Here is a 23,307-nt window from a genome sequence, read left to right on the forward strand (position 1 = left end):
TTGTTTCGGTTTTCCTACTATCTATATGTTATTTTGTTTGTCAAACAGTGGTTTATTCTAGAATTGCTACAAACTTGCTTGGATTGCTTACTTAAGTATTGTCCCTTGATCACATTGTTAGTATGTTAAAGGTCACAATTGATCCAGACTAGGTCTTTTGTGGTGACTCAAAGCTCACATGGACATGAGACATGGAGTGAGTTTGTATTTGTTGGGCGTATTTATTAATGTATTTTTTAGTAGCAAGTGTAAGGGTTTGAGGTAGTATATGCCAATTTTTTGTTGAACTAATTTGTTAATGTAATGAGCTAAAATATTTGTACTAGTTTTAAATGGTGATGAACAGATTTAGGTTGGAATATTGTTTTGAACTTTAAGAAAATATTTACAATTGTGTTGGTTGCATAATCTGAATTATTTTGAGAAGGGGTGTTTTTGGAGACTAATTGATAAAACAAACTATTTATGGCAAAAAATAAAAAGAAAAACATTAAATTGTAAAATTCACTAACATTTTGCTACGAAGTGTTAATATTTTGCCAACTTTGCCATTTTTGACAATTTTCTTAGATAAAGTATGATTGCCTTTGCAAGCTTATGCTTTTTTAGTGTTCTAAATGATAAGTTGTCGGGGAAAGGAGTACTTTAACAAATAATGTTTTTTTTTAATTGAAAGTTGAAGTAAAAAGGATGTAAATAATTTAAAATACATACATTAAATAGAAATCCTATAAATCTTTTATTGAAATTCAAAGTTTTGTGACCTAAAATACTACTATATTTTTTTAAAAAAATATAGTCACTAAAGAAAAAAATGAAGTTTATAAGTTAAAATGAAATAAAAACAGATCTTTGTCCCAAATTAAATTGTAAAATAGATAGAAATAGTTTTTTTAGAATGCAACTTTAAATTAGCCAAGTGTATATTTAAAAACATATAAAAATAAAAGATATTGAAATAATTGGTTTTCCTTCTTATTTACATGATTAGTACTCAAAATTTAAGTTTGGCAAAGGAAAAAGTTACCAAAAAAATAATTTATCACGAGTAAATTAGAAAAAAATCCACATTTTACATTATTATTTATGAAACAAATAGAATAATATATAGTAAATTGTTTTATTTAATGAGAGTAATTATATATATATATAGGTATGACAAAGATTGACTGGACAACTCACCGAAGTCATAGATTAAGTCCACGACTTCAATGCCTTGTTGTGTACTCTGGTTCACGACAACGCGTCAAAGTCCTGGAGTGGGTACATGACTTAACCTAATTGTGGACTCCGTTTACGACTTCACAATACTACTTTTTACAATAACTGCCTCCATACCTTATTTTTAACATTATTTTAAAAAAATTTGGAAAAAAAGAAATAAAGAATAAAAGGGAAAACCATGATAGACTACTTATCGTGATATAAAAAAACAAAAAAATTATCATCTATTTATGATAGACGACTAATTGTGTAGTCTATCAGTGCTTATAACGACACAGAAAGACAGATAATAGTCTATAACAAATAGATTGAGGTATTTTGGTATAATCGTAAATATTTTAATTTATTTTACTATATCAGAGAATAATTCAAAAGAAAAAGGTGATTTAAATATGTTGTATTGAATTTTCTCTACACAAACAAAAAAACTTCAATTGGTTTTCGAAGCTATTAGTCTTAGGGGCATTTGTTACGCAAGTTTAGAATGTTAAGCATGAGCTTAGACCTGATGGTTTTGGTAGACTAGGAATGTGAAAATTGTGTTTGGAGTGCATAGCAAATTTTTTAATCTTTGAGTTTGTGAAATATTTTTTAGTATTTAGTCATGGATCAGATTTTAAATTAGTTTAAATTGTATCGATCTAAATAATTTTAAAATAGTTAAATGTAAAATAATCCGAAAGAATTTATAAGAGTATTTGTTTTTTTTTTAATTTTTGAAATAAAGATTTGACTATAATTATAAATTTATTTGATTTATTGTTTATTAATTTAATATTTTGATTTTTTGAAATAAAATTTCATACATTTTTGTCACTTTACTTAATTTAAAAAGAATAGGGTTTTTAACCATAACTTACTAACCTCAAATTTGAAACATATTATTATTTTAATCTTAAATGCAGTTATTAAAAAAATGAGAAATTGTAAAAAATATAACGTTTGATAAAATATTTTCATAAAAAAATCACGTTACTAAATTTTATCTTTTTGTAGTTTTGTTCTATGGAGTACAAATAATTTGTCAAATTTTTCTATTTTTGAAAAAACTCTTAAAAACTATAATTTTTTTTTATCAAACTATAAAAGTATTCATAAAGCTTGAATCTTAACTTTTATTTGGTGACTAAATTGTTTCCAACATTTTACGGTGTTTGGATTGCATTTAATTATAACATAAGTTGTTTAGAAAAAAAATTATGTGTTTGGCAACCACCTAAAATAGATTTTGACAAAATAAATTTATAAAATAATGTACTTTAGGATAAATACTTAAAACCAACTTTTAGAAAAAATATATTTTGTGTTTTTAACGATTAATCTTTCTAATTTATACGAAAAACTATGGCCAAAACGTTCGACTATCCTAATCAATCAATCTGTCACCATTTGTCGTCAGCCAACCTTCGACTATTGTTTCCAACGATCGTCGTTTCGTGAACTTCTGGCCGCTTTTTTTTACACAATCATCAACAACCAATTTTTTTTTATTGTTTTTCTCAAAAACGCTTCTGGCCAACTTTCGACGAATGCTTTTTGACAATTGTAACAAGCCAAACTTCAGATAATTGTTTTCTAGTGACTGTCGCAGCGCAACTGTTGACCACCATTAACTTTCGGCAGTAAACTTTTGGTAACCATTCTTCTAGCTACTATTTTTTGTCGACCAATGATGATCAACTTTCATTTATTGCTTTGTTGAAAAACATTTACGTTCAACCTTTGGCAACCATCACCGATCAACTTTCAAAGAAAGTTTTTATGGCAAATGTTATTTGTCCACCGTTGATGGTCAACTTTCGTGTACCATTTTTTCCACAATCGATGCTGGCCAATCTTCGACAACTATTTTATTAGTAACCGATATTGACAATCTTTCGACTACCATTTTTCAATAATTGTCATAGAATGGCTTTTGACAATTGTTTCCCAATGATATATGCCAATCAACCTTCGACTGCTGCTAATGTCAACCTCCGGCCATCATTTTCCTACATTACTACAATCCAACCTTTGTCGACTACTTTCTGACAATCGTGACTAGCCTAACTTTTGTGAACCATTTTTCAGTGATTGTTATTGGCCAACTTTTGTCGATCGTTGTTTGACGATTGTTATTAGCTAACTTTGGTCGACCATTTTTTGGTGACCATTGGTTGTTACTTTTGTCAACCATTTTCGATGACCGATTCTAGTCAACTTTAATTGATCATTTTTTTATAACAGTTGCTAGTCAACTATCAAAGACTGTTTTATGTGATCGTTGCCGACCAACTTTTGTCGACCGTTGTTTGGTGGCCATTGTCGGTCAACTTTTTTTCTTTTTTTCATTTTTCAGTGATTGTTCCGATCAACTTTCATCGGTTTTTTTTTTGTGACTATTATTGATCAACTACCAACAACCATTTTCGGTGATTGTCGTTGATTGACTTCCAACGAAAGTTGTCATCAACCTCTAAATATCATTTTACAATATTTGTCACCGACCACCATCCTCGATGATCGTTATTAAACTTCTATCAAAATCTTCAGGGACAAATTCTTTTATTATAGTTTGAAATTATATATTAAAAAAATTAGTATAACACATCAAAATTTGTTTTTTACCTAAAAACACTTTTGAAAAAGAAGTTGCCAAACACATGTGTTTTTCTTTTAAGGAGATTTTAGAAGTAAATGTTTAAATAAAAATTCATTTTTTGGAAAATATTCTGTTCTTAGTCATTTCAAGCAGACCCTTAATCACATTTTAAAAATGATTAAAAATCTCTGGTTAAATTAACCAATGAAAAAAATGAAAATATTATGTAACTAAAACATAAACAATGATGTATGAAATATATATTTACATTTTCCACTATGTTAAGAATATATTTGATTTATAATTGAGATTGCAATAGATAGGTGTCGATTTCACCTAGGAAAAATAGAAGACAATAAATAAAATCTCCTAAAATGAAAGAAACATTAATTTTGAACAAAGAAGAGAAAGGAGATAATTAACAAAGATAAAAAGTAATTTTAAAAAATAACAAAATTGAGCAAAATTCATGAAAATCTCCCTAATCCATTTAAGTTTTTTTGTTATATTTTGTAAATAGTTTTTTTTTCCCTGTCTATAACAATTCACCAAAAAGATTATCTCATAATAATAATGGAAAAGTGTTTTTTTTTCAAATATTGTTGCGACTAAAACTAGGAGCTTAATTAAAATTCTTGAGAAACAAAAAAATATTTTCAAAAATCAATTTTTATTTAAACACTTTCGATAAAATAAAAATACCAATGTGTTTGACTACTATTTTTTGAAAGTACTTTTACAAGTCTTATTTGGTTTGTTGTATATAAAAAGTGTTCTTTATTTTTTCAAAGTTAGCTAGTGGAAACCGAAGGTTTGTTGGCGGGTGCTGGAGTTGGTGGTCGAAAGTTCATTGATCAACTGCAGAAAACGACAGTTGGAGGTTGACCGACAAACTTCCTAAATATTGAAAAAGAGAAAGGCCGTCTATGGTTTTAAATAGTGTTTAAAAATAGTTGTACAAAACAAGGGTTGGACGTAGGATGCATAACCCATATAATCCTACCCCATCATGCATAATATATATTTTTAATAAGAGTTTGAAATTATATAATTAAGTAATAATCTATTTTTAATTAGATTTTGAATACCGGGCAAATGTGATATGCATAAGACATGCAGTTCTAATAAGTATTCATTTATATTTTTTATTTTTATTATTTTAAATTGTTTCTTTATATGTTTATTTTCTACATGTCTATAATCAATATTTAATATATTTCATTAATAGGACAAAGTTGAAACATTCTTATATGTTTAGATTCAGAAAATATAGGGCATTTTTTGAATTTCTGAAATATATGGTTCTAATAATTTTTGAATTGCAACGTTTCTTTATATTTTTCCCTTTTATTATTTTGAAGTGTATATTTATATTTTTAGTTTCTGAACAATGTTCTTCACGATCCTCTGTTTCATCTTCTCCTTCTTCTTGTTGGTCTTCTTCTTCTCATTTATCATCGTCACCACTTTCAATATTCTCCTGTTCATTAAGATTGATTGGTTAATGTTTCTATTATTAATGTACCAAATATAGTATACTTTATTAATTGAAGTACAACAATGTAGACATTATATCTTCTCATCTTTTTATGATTCTTCTTCTTGTTCTTCATTCGTTGGTTTCACAACTTTCCTTTTGCTAGCCTACAAATGTTTGTTTTGGGTTTCAATTACAATGTATTGCTTAAAAAATCAATTAAAAAAGACGAATCATACCAAGCTTTCATCCTTCATTTTTTCTGCACAACATTCTCTTCTTTTGGAGGTTCATTTCTTTCCCTCTTCTTTGAAGTTTTAAGGTTGCCCCTGATTCTAGGATAGTTCGTAGATTCAAAGTACATTGTATTTTAATGGATCCATCATGGGGCAAGCTCGCGAGAATTGAGGAAATACACAATGTATTTTACAAACCATGTTTCAACGTCATTAAAGCCTAAATAAATATGGCATTTTGTTGTTGAACGAGATTGCAAAAATTTTCCCTGATAATAATGGAATTTATCTCTTTCATATACTTAGTTAGTTATATCATTATAGCATAAATTATTTTTTAACAATTTCAGAAGTATATAGTTAAATAATACATAAGATATATTTTTAATAAGAGTTTGGAATTATATAGTTAAGTCATACATAATATCTATTTTCAATTAGATTCCGAATACAGGATAATGTGATGATATGCAAAAGATATGTAGTTCTAATAAGTGTTGAAAATACGTTTATTTATATTTTTCCTTTTTATTATTTTACTGTATCTTTATATGTTTATTTTCTACATGTTCATAATTTATATTTAATATATTTCATTAATACATTGTAGTCATCGCTGATGCTCGCCGAACGTTTGTTTGAAGCAAAGAAGAAGACAACGGTAAATAATCTTTTGCCAAATGTTTGTTTGAAAGAAGAAGAAGATGCTCTTTCGTTGATGCGCTCCAAACTTTTGGTTGTTTGCAGTCACCTTTGGTGCTCGCCAAACATTTGAAGGGTTTGAAGAATGTTTCAAACGATTTGAAGCACACTGTACGTTTTGCCGTGTTCAATACGATGATGCTCGTTGGTGCAAAACCCTGAAGAAGACGATTGTTTTGTTGTACGTTTGAAGGGTTTTGTCGTGTGTATGAAGAATGCTTGACGATGCTCGCCGTTCGTTTAAAAAACTATTGTTGCTCGTCGTTTGTTTGAAGAATGCTTGCCGATGTTGTTGATTGCCTAAAGGGTTTGAACCTTTCACTGATGCTCGTCGTCAGTTTAAAAATTTGTGATGCTATTTGGATTTTGAAGCACGTGTAAGAGACAACTAGTTACTTCAATTTCTTATTTGAAATTGAGCTTTCGAGGGAAAATTGGAGCTTTGATGGTGAAAAAGGTATGAGATAATCAAAATATTCTCTAGCTAATTTTAAAGTAAATAAGTGACGGAACGGTTAGAAGATCAGCATAAATAAATAACATAGGAAGCTTTGGTAACCCAGTTTGGTGAATGTCACCTATGCCTGAGGAGCTTTTTTAGCTCAAGTAAATAATATTATTAAGATTCAATGAAGTCAATCAACAATCAATACAATAAGGAACTTTCTTCTTATTTTAATGACTTTCTTTAAGCAATATAGAACTTAAAGGATTTAGGCTCCCCTTGAATTCATGAATGAATCTTCTTGAAGACAATCTTAAGCTCCTCTTGAGTTCAACGTCTATTTAGCGTAAACTGTGTCTTCGTTCATATTACTTATCAATAATTTCAACAAGCGATCATCACAGAGACGCCATAAACAAAGGATGAAACTAATTTCAAAATACAGCTACAGTTTTTCTTGCGTTCAAGAATGATAAACCAGCTTTATCAATATGTAAACTTCAGATTCCCATATATATGGCTTCTACGAAAATATCTAAAAAAGATATTAATAAAAGATCCCTAATAATGTGGAAGATCTTTTTATCTTTTTATTTTTTAAAATTTTAAAAACCAATAACCAATCTTTTTAAATAATAATAAAAAGAATCTCATTAATTTTTTTTTGTTAAAAATACCAATAGATGGGCTTTAATTGATTTTATTGTTTTGGTAGGAAAAAATTAGGGGGATGGCTATAATCATTGTTTTTGGAGAGATTGAGTAAATTATGAGGTATTTGGGGTTTTGGAATAATTGTATTTGAGATGTTAGTTTTTTCACTAAAATATAGGGCATTTAAAACATTTTTGCAGCATTGTTTGTTTTTTTTCCATTTTTTACGATTTTGATATTTCACCAATTTAAATTAAATTTTGCTATTTATCCAAAGTAAATCTTCAAATCTTCAAATTTTCAAATTTTTTTTTTTTTGAATCTAGATTTCCTAAATATTCTCCACCTTCCTCTAGCTGTGAGCCTTACATTTTATTTTAGGGCTTTTTAACTAGTATAGCCTAAATAGGAGTGCATATTTACTAGCTGGACCCAACATTGCAATATTTTTCACAAAAGTTCTAATAGACCACAAAATTAAACAAATGTTGAGCCCATATGTCAAAACTACATATTTAATAGTAATATTAGTAAAATAGAAAAAAAAAAGAATAAGGAAACTCAATTGACGTGAATAAGGAAAATTGGGATATTGTGAGGATCCATTTCATCTTAAAATTTGATTGAAAAAATTTCCTTCTTGAAGCAACTTCCGAAAACTGAACATCCTTCTTCCCAAATCGATTGACACTCATGTTTCCATTTTCAATGTAAGAAATCAAGGGTTTCAATAAAAAAGGACACTTAGAAAGGAAAAGTTTCGGCCATCGAATATCGTTTTGGTTAGTCATGTTTGATTGTTATTCACTATACTTGTTAGGGTATATTATGTATATTATAGAACATTTATTCTGAAACTTATTTTTGAAAAATTTTCCAAACTTTAGTTAGTGTGTGCAAAAAATAGGATTTCGATGCAAGAGGACGAGTTGAAATTTCATATTTCGATCATGGAATATTGTTTCGGTAAAAAATGTGTGATTTTTGTTCTCTAAACTTGTTAGAGTATATTATCTATATTAGAGAATATTTGATATGAATATGTAGTCAAAATTTATTCCAAACTTTTTTTAATGTTCAAAGGAAAAAAAATTTGCGTTGAACGAACTAGAGAACTAAATTTTGTTGTGGAATCAACATGCATGTGGTTTCCTTTATATTTCACAGATATGCTGTCATATATTTGTCACGCCCTGCCCCACACACGTCCAACCTCGAAATGCGGGCACACGACGTGACTTAAGTAGCATGGTGCCTCTAATGCGAAACACCAGAATGCTCTACTTAAGTCCTTGAACTTAGCTTGATCGCCTAATTCAACTTAACTCCCTTTGCTATTAAGCGATAAGAGTAACATAACATAGCGGAAATATAACAAACAATTCTTTTATTAGCTTAATAATACGCATTCCAAAATACAATATATATGCTTTCTCTTTACAATAAAACTTAAAACAAACTTAGAGCCTTCAATGCCTAGCTTAGGCTTTCGAGTTTAAACTTAGATCGCCTGGCTAACGCCTCATCAGGTAGTAATTTGCCCAACCTTTCATAACTCGATCTTAACACCTTATCACGTGGGGAAGGAAAGCTTAATATGTAAATCAAATACTTATTAGTTATATTTTGTAATCTTGTTTAGGGAAACCAATACATTCAATAAACACAGTTTGTAAAATAGGCTCTCACGCCTCATTTGATAAACACAACCCCCACATTAGTCTTTTCTTCTACTTACACCAAGAACATGAACCCCTCTCACACATAACCTATTGTGATGACTGCATCATCATCAGCGTCTCCTGAGAATCTCACGATTCAATTCTTGTTGCTTAGGCTGCTAACATAACCACATCGATTAGCTTCTTACCACCACGTAGTCCTTTTCTACATGGTTGCCTTGACTCATTATGTGTCCATTGTTTGGTTTTATGTCCTAAAACTCGTAAATAGTAAATGTAATTCGTTAACCGTTATTAATAAAGTGTTATTATTATAATTTTAATAAGTGTTATTGATTATATTATTAGTTTTGAATTAATAACCTAAATCCAATAAACTAACATCCTAAGTTGTTTGATGAATCTTAAACAGTGTAAAGAGACATACGGATCAATGTTTGAGATGTGCTTAAAGGGTCTATAGTATAAGAGTTGGATAAGGATGGGTACCTTATCCTAGTAACACTATATGGATATGGCTCACTTTGCATTTGATGCAAACGCAATGATCCAACGTGTTCGTGTATGTGACATGCGAGTGAGGGTATCATATACAACGAGTTTGTATAAGCCCGGACCACGAAATAACAACCACTAGATGTAACTCCGTTAACTAGTTAGGTCTCTATTTCATTAGGATGACCTGAGTAACTTATTCTTAATCCTGAGTGTATTATGAACTCATATTCGTGAGAAATTATCATTTGATTTGTACAGATGAGAGTGGCCAGATTGCCAACTCAATATGCTTATCATTTTAGGGACAAGACCGAGTGAGGAGCAGGAAACATAATCACACAAGATGGAATTCACTACTTCTCGACTTTAGGGTAAGTAGATGAGTGTTCCCTTAAATGGTGTCTCTGGGACTTGAACAAAGGATCCTACCCTCTCGATGGCATGAGAGGGTTTTTTTTAGTAGTTGGACCATAAACAGGTTGTTCATTAGAAGAACACTTGGTAACATCTTGTATGAGTCCTTAGGAGATCCTTTAACTTCATCCAATGCAGCTTCATGTGCACACTAAGCTTTTTGGTAACTAATATTCAAACCATGCTCACAACAAATATAATGGACTATATCTTTAGAAGTGCTCAACTCCGAACCAGTTATACTTATTTTCTTCTATATTAGGTCCTTGATGCCTAAAAAAAAAAAACAAAGTAACTTAACTACGATATGTTAAAGAAACATCTACAAAACATGTATGTTCACATCAAACCTAGTAATAACTCATAAAGGTCTGTCGCCATGGAAACAACACAAAGCACGTAGTGACCATAAAACATTCTTCAAATACGCACTATAAAATCAAAACTTTCTTGTTTGATTTAATTGTACTGTATTGAAAAGTGTCTCTAATGACAATGACTTGCAAGGATATTTTCAACAAAGCATTCATTGAAAACATGTCATGGTTTTTTACTTCGAAAGTGGAAGAAATCTTTGACAGATCAATATTTTTTTTTAAAAAGGGCCCTTATTTGCATGGACGTATGTTGACAATAAATTGAAAGCTCTATAATCCAAAGCAATAGCCAATCGGGCAACAAAATGAACAACAAGTTGCTCCACATTTGATGTTACTACGTGGTAACCCCATTTAACATTGCTATCATTGGTAATAGGCAAGTCATTTTTAATACATTCTATAGGACCTAAACAGAGGTATATATCCAAATTATCCTTATCAACAAAAATGCCTAACTTAGATAGAAGACTATTGTGTAACTTTTGAAAAGACATATATTTATAAACTAAAATTTTTGATACGCTATAACTAAGATAGTTGTCTGAATCGCTAAAAAACCATCATAATATACTACAATGTTGGTCATACCTGATATATATCACTATATAGTATTATTAACAATATATCTTAGTATATAATTGTTGGGTTTTATGTCCTAAAACTCGTAGATAGTAAATATAATCAATTGACCGTCATTAATAAAGTGTTTTATTATTTAATTTCAATAAGTGTTATTGATTATTTTATTAGTTTTGTCTTAATAACCTAAATCCAATAAACTAACATCCTAAGCTGTTTGATGAGTCTTGAACAGTATGTAGAGACATACAGGGATTAATGTTCAAGGTCAGCTTAAAGGGTCTATAGTATAGGGTTAAGGTTGGGTACCTTATACTGTTAACACTATGGATACGACTCACTTTTGTATTTGATACAGACACATTGATCAAATGCGTTCATGTATGTGACATGCGAGTGAGGGTATCCTATGCAATGAGTTTGCATAAGACTGGACCACGAAATAGTAATCATTAGATGTAACTCCGTTAACTAGTTGGATTGCTATTTCATTAGGATGACCTAGGTAACTTAGTCTTAATCCTAAGTGTATTATGAACTCCTGTTTGCGAGGGATTGTCCTTTGATTTGTAAGAGTGAGAGTGGCCAGATTGCCGACTCAATATTCTTATCATTTTGGGGATAAGACCGAGTGGAGAGCTGGGAACATAATCACACAAGATGGAATTCACTCTTTCCCACCTTTAGGGTAAGTAGATAAGTGTTCCCTTAAATGGTGTCTCCGGGACTTGAACAAATGGCCCTACCCTCTCTATGGCGCGAGAGGGGTTTCTGTTTAGTGGTTGGACCATAAACAGGTTGTTCATTAGAGGAGCACTGGTATTTAAGGACTAGAGGTAACCCAGGGGTAAAACGGTAATTTGACCCAGCTGGAGTTACGAACACTTGTGAAGGACTAACTTACTGGTATTGGTCTATATCCGTGGACACAGAAATATATCGACAGTGAGAAGAGTTCAGCTGTGAGTCTTTAGTGGAGTGTACACACAGTTAACGAATATTGATTAATGTGGTTAATGAGTTTAGCCAATTAATCTCATATCGTTGTAGCTTCTGATCTGTAGGTCCATTAGGTCCCCTTCCTAGCTCATAAAGAGTAATGAAATTTATTTATATTGGTTGTAATTTGAAATGTTCAAATTTACTTTGGGAATTAATATAATGTACATTGTACATTATAATATAAAGTTTATATTTAGACTTTATTATATAAATTTAATTTTGGATATGATTCAAAATTAAATTATGAGAGAATAAAATATTTGAATAAGTTCAAATATTAGTTTAATGTGAATTAGATTCATATTAGAACTATAAGTTAAAATTTAATGTGTATATGATACATATTAAAACTATAAGTTATGAGAGAAATTTATATTTGAATATGATTCAAATTATGGATTAAATTAAATATAAGCTATTTAATTTAAAAATTAATTAATTGGAGAATTAATTAATAGTTTAGTTTAATTTGATTTAATTAAATTAATTAAATTAAAACTATAGGTTATGTGAGAGATATTCATTTAAATCATATTCATTTAAATATGATTTAAATGAAATATTAATTAAATATGATTTAATTAATTTAATATTAATTTATTAAATTAATAAGGAACGTGGGTGGTTTTCCCACGTTCCCAGTTATTCTCTCTAACTTCGCTCTTCTTCCGACTGAAGAAGAGGGAATTTTTTTTGCGTAACAAAAAATTACAGGAGTGAGTTATGCGAAGAAGTCTATCCATTCTCTCTAAAAAAATCTCTCCATTCCCTTATTCCAATTTTGGTTCCCACAAACCATCTCAATCAGAGAATAGGAAGGTTTCCAAGTGGTGGTGCCCCAAAATTTGGTGATTGGTAGATTCAGAGTCGTCAACGAGCGTAAGTTTTTTTTTCTCTGTATTTTCTTCAAAGTGCCAATGTATTGGTATTTCTAAGGTTCCAATTAAAATTGAGTTTCTGTATTTTTTTCGCCGTAAATGGTTTTCATCCCTTCAATAATGATCCATTTAAACCAAAACCAATTTCAGACAGTATAAGAGATTATGAAATTGACTTTCAATATATAAAAAACATTACAATTTGGACGTAATATAATAAGTATAAATTCAAATTACATTACTCTCGAATTCAACAAAAATGTGCATTGCTAATGTAAGAAAAAAACAATAGAAATACTTAGAAACAAATATGAATAAGATGAAACAAATTTACTTTATCGAAAAACTTCACAGGCATACAACTATAATTTACTTCACCAGAAAAACATTAATAAGATGAAACAAGTATGCATTCACCAGAAAACTTGAATTAAGAAGATGAACGGAACAATAAAAAATGGATGAAGAGAGAGATTGGTTAAAATGTTGAAGATGTAGTATACTCCACCGAAAGAATAAAAAATGAAGAGAGAGATGATTGAAATTTTTTTTCTCTAAATTCACCGAAAGGATAAGAAATTGGGGGAGAGAAAGATTATTGGAAATATTATCAGAATTGTATTCAATATATATCATATTTACATAGAATCACTAATAAAAATGACTACAACAGCATTAAATGAAAAGAAAAATATTACACAATTAATAGAATAAATACGTAAGTTATAATATAAATAATAAATATAGTACAAAATATTTATAGAAAAAAATATACTAATTTTCGTTAATATGTAATATTTAACATTAATGAAAAAGTCAAATTCGTCCAAATGTTAATTGAGAATTTAAGACTAGCCATATTAGGTGTTTTCTTTATTTTTTTCAATAATCTTCTTCTTCTTAGTTTTTTTCCTTTAAAACACTTCTTTCTTGCTTTTTATAAAAAATAAAAATTCATCTTCTTCTTATCTTCTCTTGATTTTCTTCTTTGTCTTCAAAGATTCGCAGCTAGAATACTTCTTTCTTTGTTGGAAGTTAACAATCAGTAATGACATGAAACAATCACCCAAGATGGTGAGTGAAAGTGGCTAGTGGGGGTTACTTGAAAAAGGTGACTAGAGGTCAGTCAATAGCAGTTGCCAGAAAAAAGGTTGCTGGAAGCTCACTGTCGACTATCACACCGAGACAGTGGTTGGAAATTGTACACAACCATTGTCAAAAACAGTAAAGAAAAGTTGGTCAACGTTAGTCATAAAAAAATAGTGACCGAAGGTAAGCCGGGGACGACCACCAGAAAATGGTGACAAGAAATTGGCCAACGACAGCTAGAGAAAACGATTGTTGAAAGTTGGTTGGGGATGGTTGTCAGAAAGTGGTCGTCAGAGGTTCGCCAATAGTTATTACAGGAAAAACTGATACGAAAGTTGACCATCATGGCTCGAAAAAAAATGATTATAAGAGTTTGTTAGCAATGGTCATTGAAAAACGTCATCGAAAGTTGACAAGTGGATGTTCTTTAAAAGTTGATTGGTGATTGTTGTCAGAAAGCGAATTTTAGAGGTGATTGCGTGCAAGATGGTAGTTGAAGGTTCATTGAACGATAGTCCCCAGAGATATTGGTCAGATGTCACAAGAGGTGGTGGCCGAAGTTTTTCATACAAATCAAGGAGATTAATCATCAAATACTAAAAATCCATTTTTAAAATTGGTTTTAAATATTTATTTTAAACCATTATACTTGATTTTTCATTGAAGTGTAAATATATTTGTGTTTATTTTACTATTTTTGACAACTTCCCTTGAAAAATATATTCAAAAAGACTTAAAATTTTGCTACATAATAAATATAATAGATTAAAAAAAATTAAGAATTTATTAGATATAAAATTAATAATGAAATTTATGGATTTAGTCGATACAAAATTGAATATTCAAAAATCATTTCTAAATGAATAAACAACTTGAAAATGGTTCAATTAGTTAAGATATATGTTGTTGAGACATTCCCACTTTTCAAATCATGTAGGAAAGAAATCACATATTAATAGAAATTATTCAATTGACACTATCCTTTTGATAAAGAATCAAACTAAATTTCACATGAGTTGAATTACTTTCATTTTCACAACATTCTTTCCATATGGTTGGTTTCTTCAGACGAAGAAGTTTTTGTTTTATAAAATAAAATTCTAAAAAGGGTAAAAATTAAATAAAAGTATTGATAAAATATAACCAAATTTTAGATTTTATAAATATAGATAGTTTGGGGAGATTTATTTTTAATAATGTATTTTTAAAAAATATTGTCAAAAATAGGGTAGAAGGCAAACTATTGACAAAAATAGAGTGATTTAGGCAAAATCGTGTACCAGGTACACGACTTTGCTTGGAAGTCGTAGACGGGATCCACGACTTCAATGCGTGGCCCCACTTTTCCTTTCTTCACATTATTTAATTTATATATATATTTTAATATTTAATATATCGTGGACCCCACATCATTTAAAAATATTTAGTATATATATTTAATATTTAAATATTGTGGACCCCACATTTTATTGTTAAGATAATTAATAGATAACAGTTAATAATTAATATATATATATATATATTTAATAATTAATATATATACATATATATTAAATTTTCAAATTTCAAATTTCAATTTTTAAAAATAAATTTTCTCATTAATTATCTTTCCAAATTTCAAATTTCAATCTTCAATTTTTTTTAAAAAAAGATATATATTAACAAAATATGTTATTAAATATTTAAATATATATTTCCTTATTAAATATTTCAAAATTCTAATTTTCAATTTTAAAAAATGATCTTTCCAATTTTCAAATTCCAATCTTTATAAATTCTTATATATTTTCGATCTCTAAATATATTTTTGAAAATTATAATTTTGAGATTTAAATATTTAATAACATATTTTGTTAATATATATTTTTTTTAATTAATTATCTTTCCAAATTTCAAATACCAATTTACAATTTTTTTAAGAAAAGATATATATTAACAAAATATGTTATTAAATATTTAAATCTCAAAATTATAATTTTCAAAAATATATTTAGAGATCGAAAATATATAAGAATCTATAGAGATTGAAATTTGAAAATTGGAAAGATCATTTTTTTAAATTGAAAATTAGAATTTTGAAATATTTAATAAGGAAATATATATTTAAATATTTAATAACATATTTTGTTAATATATATCTTTTTTTAAAAAAAATTGAAGATTGAAATTTGAAATTTGGAAAGATAATTAATGAGAAAATTTATTTTTAAAAATTGAAATTTGAAATTTGAAAAAATATTTAATAAGAAAGATATTTTTTAAAATTGAAATTTGAAAATTTAATATATATGTATATATATTAATTATTAAATATATATATATATATATTAATTATTAACTATTATCTATTAATTATCTTAACAATAAAATGTGGGGTCCATAATATTTAAATATTAAATATATATATACTACATATTTTTAAAAGATGTGGGGTCCACGATATATAAAATATTAAAATATATATATATATATAAATTAAATAATGTGAAGAAAGGAAAGGAAAAACTTCCGTCTATGACTTTTATGACTTCCAAGCAAAGTCGTGTACGTGGTACACGATTTTGCCTTCATAGTTTGGTATATTTTGTAAGTATTAAAAAAAAATGCCCGAACTAACATGACAAAAGTACCCCTCATTTGTCGACTTATTAACAAAAGTACTCTGCCACTAACCGCAGCAAGTGAACAAAACGGCGGCGTTGTCTCTAATAATACGGACCTAAAAAAATCGCCACCGATCAGTCGGAGGAGCTAGTTACCAGTTAGGTTACATAAATACTCCGTCATTAACCGGCGCCGTTCCTACGTCGCCGCCGTAAAACCTTCATCTTCTTCAAGGCTTCAATACCTTAAAACCCATCCAAAACCCCAACTCTCTCTGAAAGATGAATAATTTGAAGCTATATTCCGAGAGTTCTCTCAAACTCGAATTACAAACCAATGGAGAAGTCATACAATTCTCCGCCTTCGACATTGAACGGAACCGTCTCTTCTTTCTTTCCTCCGCCAATTTCGTCTACACTACTCAGCTTACTTCGTTCCATGTAAGCATCTCCTTTTGGTGATTATTTTTTGTTATTTCTTTACGATGATATACTCTGTGCTAAGTGTGCTTGTTATTCGCATCTGTTAGAATGAAAGAATGAAAAGCGTAGCCATGTTGCCTGCTGAAGTTCATCCTATAGATGTGGAAACTGGAGACTATGTTACGTCGTTTGATTATTTGATGGAGAAAGAAGCGCTGATAATGGGAACTCGTAATGGAGTTCTTTTGCTGTTTTCTGTGGATGGAAATGGGACTGAAATTGTTGGCATGGTGGAGGGTGGTGTGAAACGTATCTCTCCTAGTCCAGATGGTGATTTGTTATGCATAATTTCTGGCCTTCGGCAGATTTTGGTAATGACTCATGATTGGGATTTGATGTATGAGAACACTCTCGAGGATTTTCCTGAAGGTGTGTTGACGTACGTAAGAACTTCTATACACAATTGAATAGGGTATTTTATTTTATAGCTTATCTATGTCGACATATGTGTTGAAGTGCGTAAAGAGCATCTTGCTCACTGATAGAAAAATTTATGACCTTTTCTTTGAGCTACTTTCTATTTCCAGAGTTGATGGACTTTGTTTAACCTGTGAGTTTTATAATCGATATTGAATTACTTGATGTTAAGCTGCAAGGTGCTTCTTGCTATTCTCTGGTCATCTTCATGAACATTCATAAAAAAGAAAAGGAAAACAAAAAAAAGAAAGACCAACTATGGTTACATTAGAAATGGTTCCATACTTCTGAATGTTTGTTAATACAATGATTGGATCATGTCTTCAGGTGAACCAAACTTTTCTGAGCAAAATGATTTTGAAGGTTCCATTTCTTGGCGAGGTGATGGGAAATACTTTGTGACTCTAAGCGATGTAGAAACTTCTAATTCTGCACTCAAGAAGCTCAAGATCTGGGAGCGAGATGGAGGTTCCTTGCATGCTTCATCTGAAGTAAAAACGTTTGTGGGAGGAGTTTTGGAATGGATGCCCAGTGGAGCTAAAATTGCAGCTGTTTATGATAAGAAAAGTGAATCTGAATGTCCAACTGTAGTATTTTTTGAAAGGAACGGATTAGAAAGAAGTTCATTTTGTATTAATGAGCGAATTGGTGCAAAAGTTGAACTTCTAAAGTGGAATTGCAGTTCAGATCTTCTTGCAGGTATTGTTAGATGTGAAAGTTATGATTCTGTTAAGATCTGGTTTTTCAGCAATAACCATTGGTACTTGAAGCATGAAATTCGGTACTCAAAGAAGGATGTGGTTAGGTTTGTATGGGATCCAACAAGGCCTCTTCAGTTATTTTGTTGGACAGTTAGTGGACAAATTACTATGCACAACTTTACGTGGAACTCATCTCTCATGGACAACTCAACAGCATTGGTCATTGATGATTCAAAGATACTAGTGACCCCTCTTTCTTTATCTCTCATGCCACCTCCTCTGTATTTATTCAGTTTGAAATTTTCATGTCCTGTCCGTGATGTGGCCTTTTTCTCTAAGAATTCTAAGAATTGTTTGGCTGCCTTGTTATCAGATGGCCTTTTATCAACTGTTGAGTTTCCTGCAGTTGATGTCTGGGAAGAACTAGAAGGAAAGGAATTTAATGTTGAAGCTTCAACTTCTGAATCAACATTTGGCTCCTTTCAACATATTGTCTGGTTGGACTTGCATAAACTTCTTGTTGTTTCTCATTATGGGTCTGACGATTATAATTACGTCTCTCAAGGCTCCCCAAACGAGGAACCTTTCGGATTTTGTTTATTGGAAATTGATCTTAAATCGCCCAAGGATCATGTTCTAGGTTTACCTACATGTTCTGGTTGGGGTGCGAGGATTTCTAATAGAAAATTTATTGAAGGACCAGTCATCTGTGTAGCTTCAAATCCTGCTGAAAATTGTTCTGCATTTGTACAGCTTAGTGGTGGAAAAGTTCTTAAGTATGTGTCTAGATCGGGCTTTCCTGGTGAATTTTTGAAGCAGGAGGATAAGAGGTTTTCATCATCTTGTCCCTGGATGAGCGTGGCGTTGGTGGATAATAATGGGTTGCTAAAGCCCCTTCTTTTTGGACTTGATGATGTTGGGAGGCTCCATTTGAATGGGATGGTAGTTTGCAACAATTGTAGTGGTTTCTCTTTTTACTCAAATTTGGGGGACCAAATAACTACGCATTTGGTTTTAGCAACTAAACAGGATATGCTTTGTATTCTCGACATTCCAGACGTATTGCATGAGAAAATAGAAGAGAAATACAATTTTTTCCAAGCTAGTAGCAAATGCAAAGAAGAAGAAAATAGAAACTTCATCTATATATGGGAAAAAAGTGCCAAAATTGTTGGTGTTCTGCATGGTGATGCTGCTGCTGTTATATTACAAACAGCTCGAGGAAATCTAGAGTGCATATATCCAAGAAAGTTGGTAATGGCGTCTATCACTAATGCATTGATCCAAGGGCGCTTCAGAGATGCACTTCTTATGGTTAGGCGCCATAGGATAGATTTTAATGTCGTTGTTGATTACTGTGGTTTACAAGCATTTATCCAGTCTGCAGCAGAATTTGTGAAGCAAGTTAATAATTTTAACTACATCACTGAATTTGTTTGTGCCATAAAGAACAATGATGTAACAAAGACCCTGTATAAAAACTTCATATCCAGTTCATGCACGGATGACAATAAAATTGGAGCACCCAGGGAATCCAAAGATTCTTGTGTAAAAACCAAGGTGTCTATGGTTCTGCTGGCCATAAGGAAGGCTGTTGAGGAGCATATGATGGAAAGTCCAGCAAGAGAACTATGCATATTGACAACCCTTGCACGTAGTGATCCGCCAGCACTTGAAGAAGCTCTAGAGAGGATAAAAGTTATACGTGAAATTGAGCTGCTTAATTCTGATGATCCAAGGAGAACATCATATCCTTCTTCTGAAGAAGCTCTGAAACATCTCTTATGGTTGTCTGATCCAGATGCTGTTTTTGAGACTGCTTTAGGCCTTTATGATTTAAAACTTGCTGCTATTGTGGCAATAAACTCGCAGCGGGATCCAAAAGAATTTATCCCTTATCTTCAGGAACTGGAGAAGATGCCCTTCCCCTTAATGTGCTATAATGTTGACCTAAGATTGTCAAGATTTGAGAAAGCGTTAAAACATATCGTTTCAGCTGGGGAGGATCATTTTTCTGATTGTATAAACCTAATGAAGAAAAATCCTCAATTATTCTCTTTGGGACTTCAGTTGATCACAGATGCTAAGAGGAAATTAGTCCTTGAAGCCTGGGGAGATTATCTTAGTGATGTAAAATGTTTTGAAGATGCTGCAGAAACTTATCTGTGCTGTTCCAATTTGGAAAAAGCTTTGAAGTCATATCGTGCTAGTGGTAACTGGAGTCAGGTGTTTATAGTAGCCGGGTTTCTTAAAATGAGAGAAGATGAGATATTTCAATTGGCTCACGAACTCTGCGAGGAGCTTCAAGCCATTGGCAAACCAGGTGAAGCAGCTAAAATTGCTCTTGAGTACTGTGGGGATATCAACCGTGGGATGGCTTTGTTAATTAATGCTAGGGACTGGGAAGAGGGTTTGAGAATTGCTTTCAGGTATCAGAGAGAAGATTTAGTAACAGAGCTGAAGAATGCATCTGCAGAATGTGCAAGCTTGCTTATTGGTGAATATGAGGAAGGATTGGAGAAAGTAGGAAAATATTTAACTCGATATTTAGCTGTTCGACAGAGAAGATTACTTCTGGCTGCTAAAATCAAGGCAGAGGAAAGTTCAATGCATAATCTTGATGATGATACTGCGTCAGAAGCTAGCAGTAATTTGAGTGGAATGAGTGCTTACTCAGCTGGGTATGTATTCTAATCTTCTTTATAATACTGCTTCACGGTTCTTTTGATATTTAAAAGTCTCTCTATATGTTTGCTATCAACCTATAACTGAAATAAGGCACTCCTGTTTGGCTGTACAACTTCTGAAGTTTAACTTGTAGGGTTTTGTTTTTTTTTTTTTTATCTTTTTTTATCCATGACTATTCGGGCCAGCTTATGCCCAGCTCGACTAATTTCACGGAAGAACCCGCCTGACCCTACAACATTTGTATGTTTAAGAAACTTGTAGGAAATTAATACCTAGGTAGGTGGTCATTATGGACTAAGCCCATGACCTCTTAGTTTTTGAGACTATTAACCTGTTGGGTTCTGTAAAAAGCCTCAAATGAAGGAATGTTATTTATTGACAATAAAGGTTGTAGGCTTAGATGATGGTCTTGTATGGGTAATCAAGGGGCTTGTTTGAATATCCACCATAAAACAATAATAATAGTAAAATAAACATGATCGTTTCTTTTAAAACGGAAAACATTTTTAATAACACATAGGTTTATAGGGATATAAATTGAATATGGAAAATAAGAATGTTGTTGAATTGAACCTTGATAGATAACAAACTTCTAAACTTTTGACACCTAATTAACTAAATGAATTTTGCTTAGCTTCTTTTGTGCTTCTCTAATATATTTTCTCCCCGTGGAGGTCCATCTAAATGTACATTTGCTCATGTTCCATAGTTACGGCCTTGCTATAGGTTGTACACTTGTGTCCTTCTGTATAAGTTGAATATGGAAAATAAGAATGTTGTTACCTTTGCTTTTGTTTGATCATCCTTTTGTACAAAAATGTGGATTCTATGAATATTGTTTTCAGCTCTTGCCCCAAATTATGTACAGGAGTAGAAGGAGTTCGGCTGTTACCATGAGCACAACTTCTGGTAGGAAGTCAAGAGAGGCAAGACGACAGAAAAGTAGAGGAAAAATCCGTCCAGGAAGGTATCTAAACTGATGATTTTTTCTCTTTATCTAATGCAATCCTGTCACTCAGGAAATAACATTTTTATTGTACACTTTTGTAGTCCTGGTGAGGAGATGGCACTTGTAGAGCATTTAAAGGGCATGACTCTAACTGCTGGGCCTAGGTCTGAGCTAAAATCATTGTTGATTTCCCTTGTGATGCTGGGAAAGGAAGAAACTGCAAAGAAGCTCCAACGAACTGCAGAGAGCTTTCAACTTTCACAAATGGCAGCTGTAAACCTTGCTGATGATACTATTTCTAGTGATATAATAAATGAACAGGCAGACACATTGGAGAATTACGTACAAGCATTGAAGAGTGAAGTCCAAAAATTGGAAGCTTTCTCATGGCGTTATAAAGTATTCCCTTCTCCATGACTGGTGAGCTCTGGTAACTTGACTGATTAATTTTCAGCTCCAACTTGACAACTTGTGCATGCTGTGTTTTTATGGCTATATGTTAGTTTGCATGTGAATAGCGTTTGATGGCTGCGGACCCGGTGCCTACTGACAGATTAAATTTTGTCATACCTATCATTACTGTTTGCATATCCTTCTTTTTTTGGTTTTGTTTTGTTTTTGCTTAAAGAAACATTTACTATTACCATAATTTAAGAAAAGCACCGACACTTTAATTTGGCTAGAGTACCCGTGTCTGACACATGTTGGACACCCCATGTATTGGACAAGATGTGCTCATGCATCGAACACTAATTGAGCAGGCTAAAAAGATATATACGACAACAATAATTAATAAATTTTAAGTGTAATGTATCAAACTAATTTTCTAAGTATAATGTGTGTCGATCCATTTTCTTTGAATTTTCTTTTAATCTAAAAATGATATATGTTCGCAATGCATCCCTATCGTGTCCATATCCTAGATTTTAAAAAATGATGTGTCTCTGTGTCCCTATGTCCTTGTTGTGTATCCATGTCTCATATTCGTATCTATACTTAGACCATAATCACTCTCATTCCATGCTAGGAAGAATTCCATTAGAAACTGGGAACCTATAGAAAGGTGAGAATAAGATTGGATTCACCTGATTCATTACTTTCCTCCTCAACATTATTTCTACAGAGTTCTTTTATTTTCTTTTCTTGTTAATTAATGTTGATGTTCTTTTGCATTGATCCATATTCTTCATTTTCTTATAACGTTTTGAATACTGGATTATTGATATGCACATCTTCATATTGAGATTCCATGTAGATCAACATACTCTTCCATTGTTTTCTAATTCTCCTTTTATTTTGTCTTCAGCTTAACCAAGGAAAAGAAACCTGCCTTTTCAAATTAAAGCCTTTGCAATCTCAAATTCTGAGGGATTGAAGGGGGAAGAAGATACAAATGTTGAGATGAAGAATGGGTTTTAATAGAATTCCATCCAAATTTTGCAGAAATAATCTTTTGGTTTTAGAATGTGTACCAGTAGACATCTTCATGTTTGAGAGTTGAATATTTAGATGAGCATCATATTGAAGTTATAACTTTTCTAATCCTTTTCAGAATTATGAAAAAGAAAATTGTGAATGAGCGTTTGATGATGGTTTCCCCACCTCCTCCTTTTGAGGCTCATTTT

The 23,307-nt window shown here is 31.2% G+C and overlaps 1 protein-coding gene across 1 annotated transcript; it reads left to right on the forward strand.

The window, feature by feature from the left end:
• The first annotated feature begins 16,534 nt into the window (after positions 1 to 16,534).
• On the forward strand, positions 16,535 to 23,258 carry LOC103501639 (elongator complex protein 1). The gene is made up of 6 exons (XM_008465255.3): positions 16,535 to 16,885; positions 16,975 to 17,296; positions 17,672 to 20,726; positions 21,602 to 21,700; positions 21,784 to 22,102; positions 22,989 to 23,258. The coding sequence occupies exons 1-5, from the start codon at positions 16,727 to 16,729 to the stop codon at positions 22,097 to 22,099; spliced, it is 3,951 nt and encodes a 1,316-aa protein (XP_008463477.1). The 5' UTR covers positions 16,535 to 16,726; the 3' UTR covers positions 22,100 to 22,102; positions 22,989 to 23,258.
• The last annotated feature ends 49 nt before the right edge of the window (positions 23,259 to 23,307 follow it).

This window comes from Cucumis melo, chromosome 9 (assembly GCF_025177605.1).
Source record: "Cucumis melo cultivar AY chromosome 9, USDA_Cmelo_AY_1.0, whole genome shotgun sequence".
NCBI classification, from domain to species: Eukaryota; Viridiplantae; Streptophyta; class Magnoliopsida; order Cucurbitales; family Cucurbitaceae; genus Cucumis; species Cucumis melo.

Coding starts and splice junctions, on each gene's coding strand:
- LOC103501639 (XM_008465255.3), top strand. CDS start 16,727: ATGAATAATTTGAAGCTATATTCCGAGAGTTCTCTCAAACTCGAATTA. Junction 16,886..16,974: donor CTCAGCTTACTTCGTTCCAT/GTAAGCATCTCC, acceptor CGCATCTGTTAG/AATGAAAGAATGAAAAGCGT. Junction 21,701..21,783: donor GGAAAAATCCGTCCAGGAAG/GTATCTAAACTG, acceptor ACACTTTTGTAG/TCCTGGTGAGGAGATGGCAC.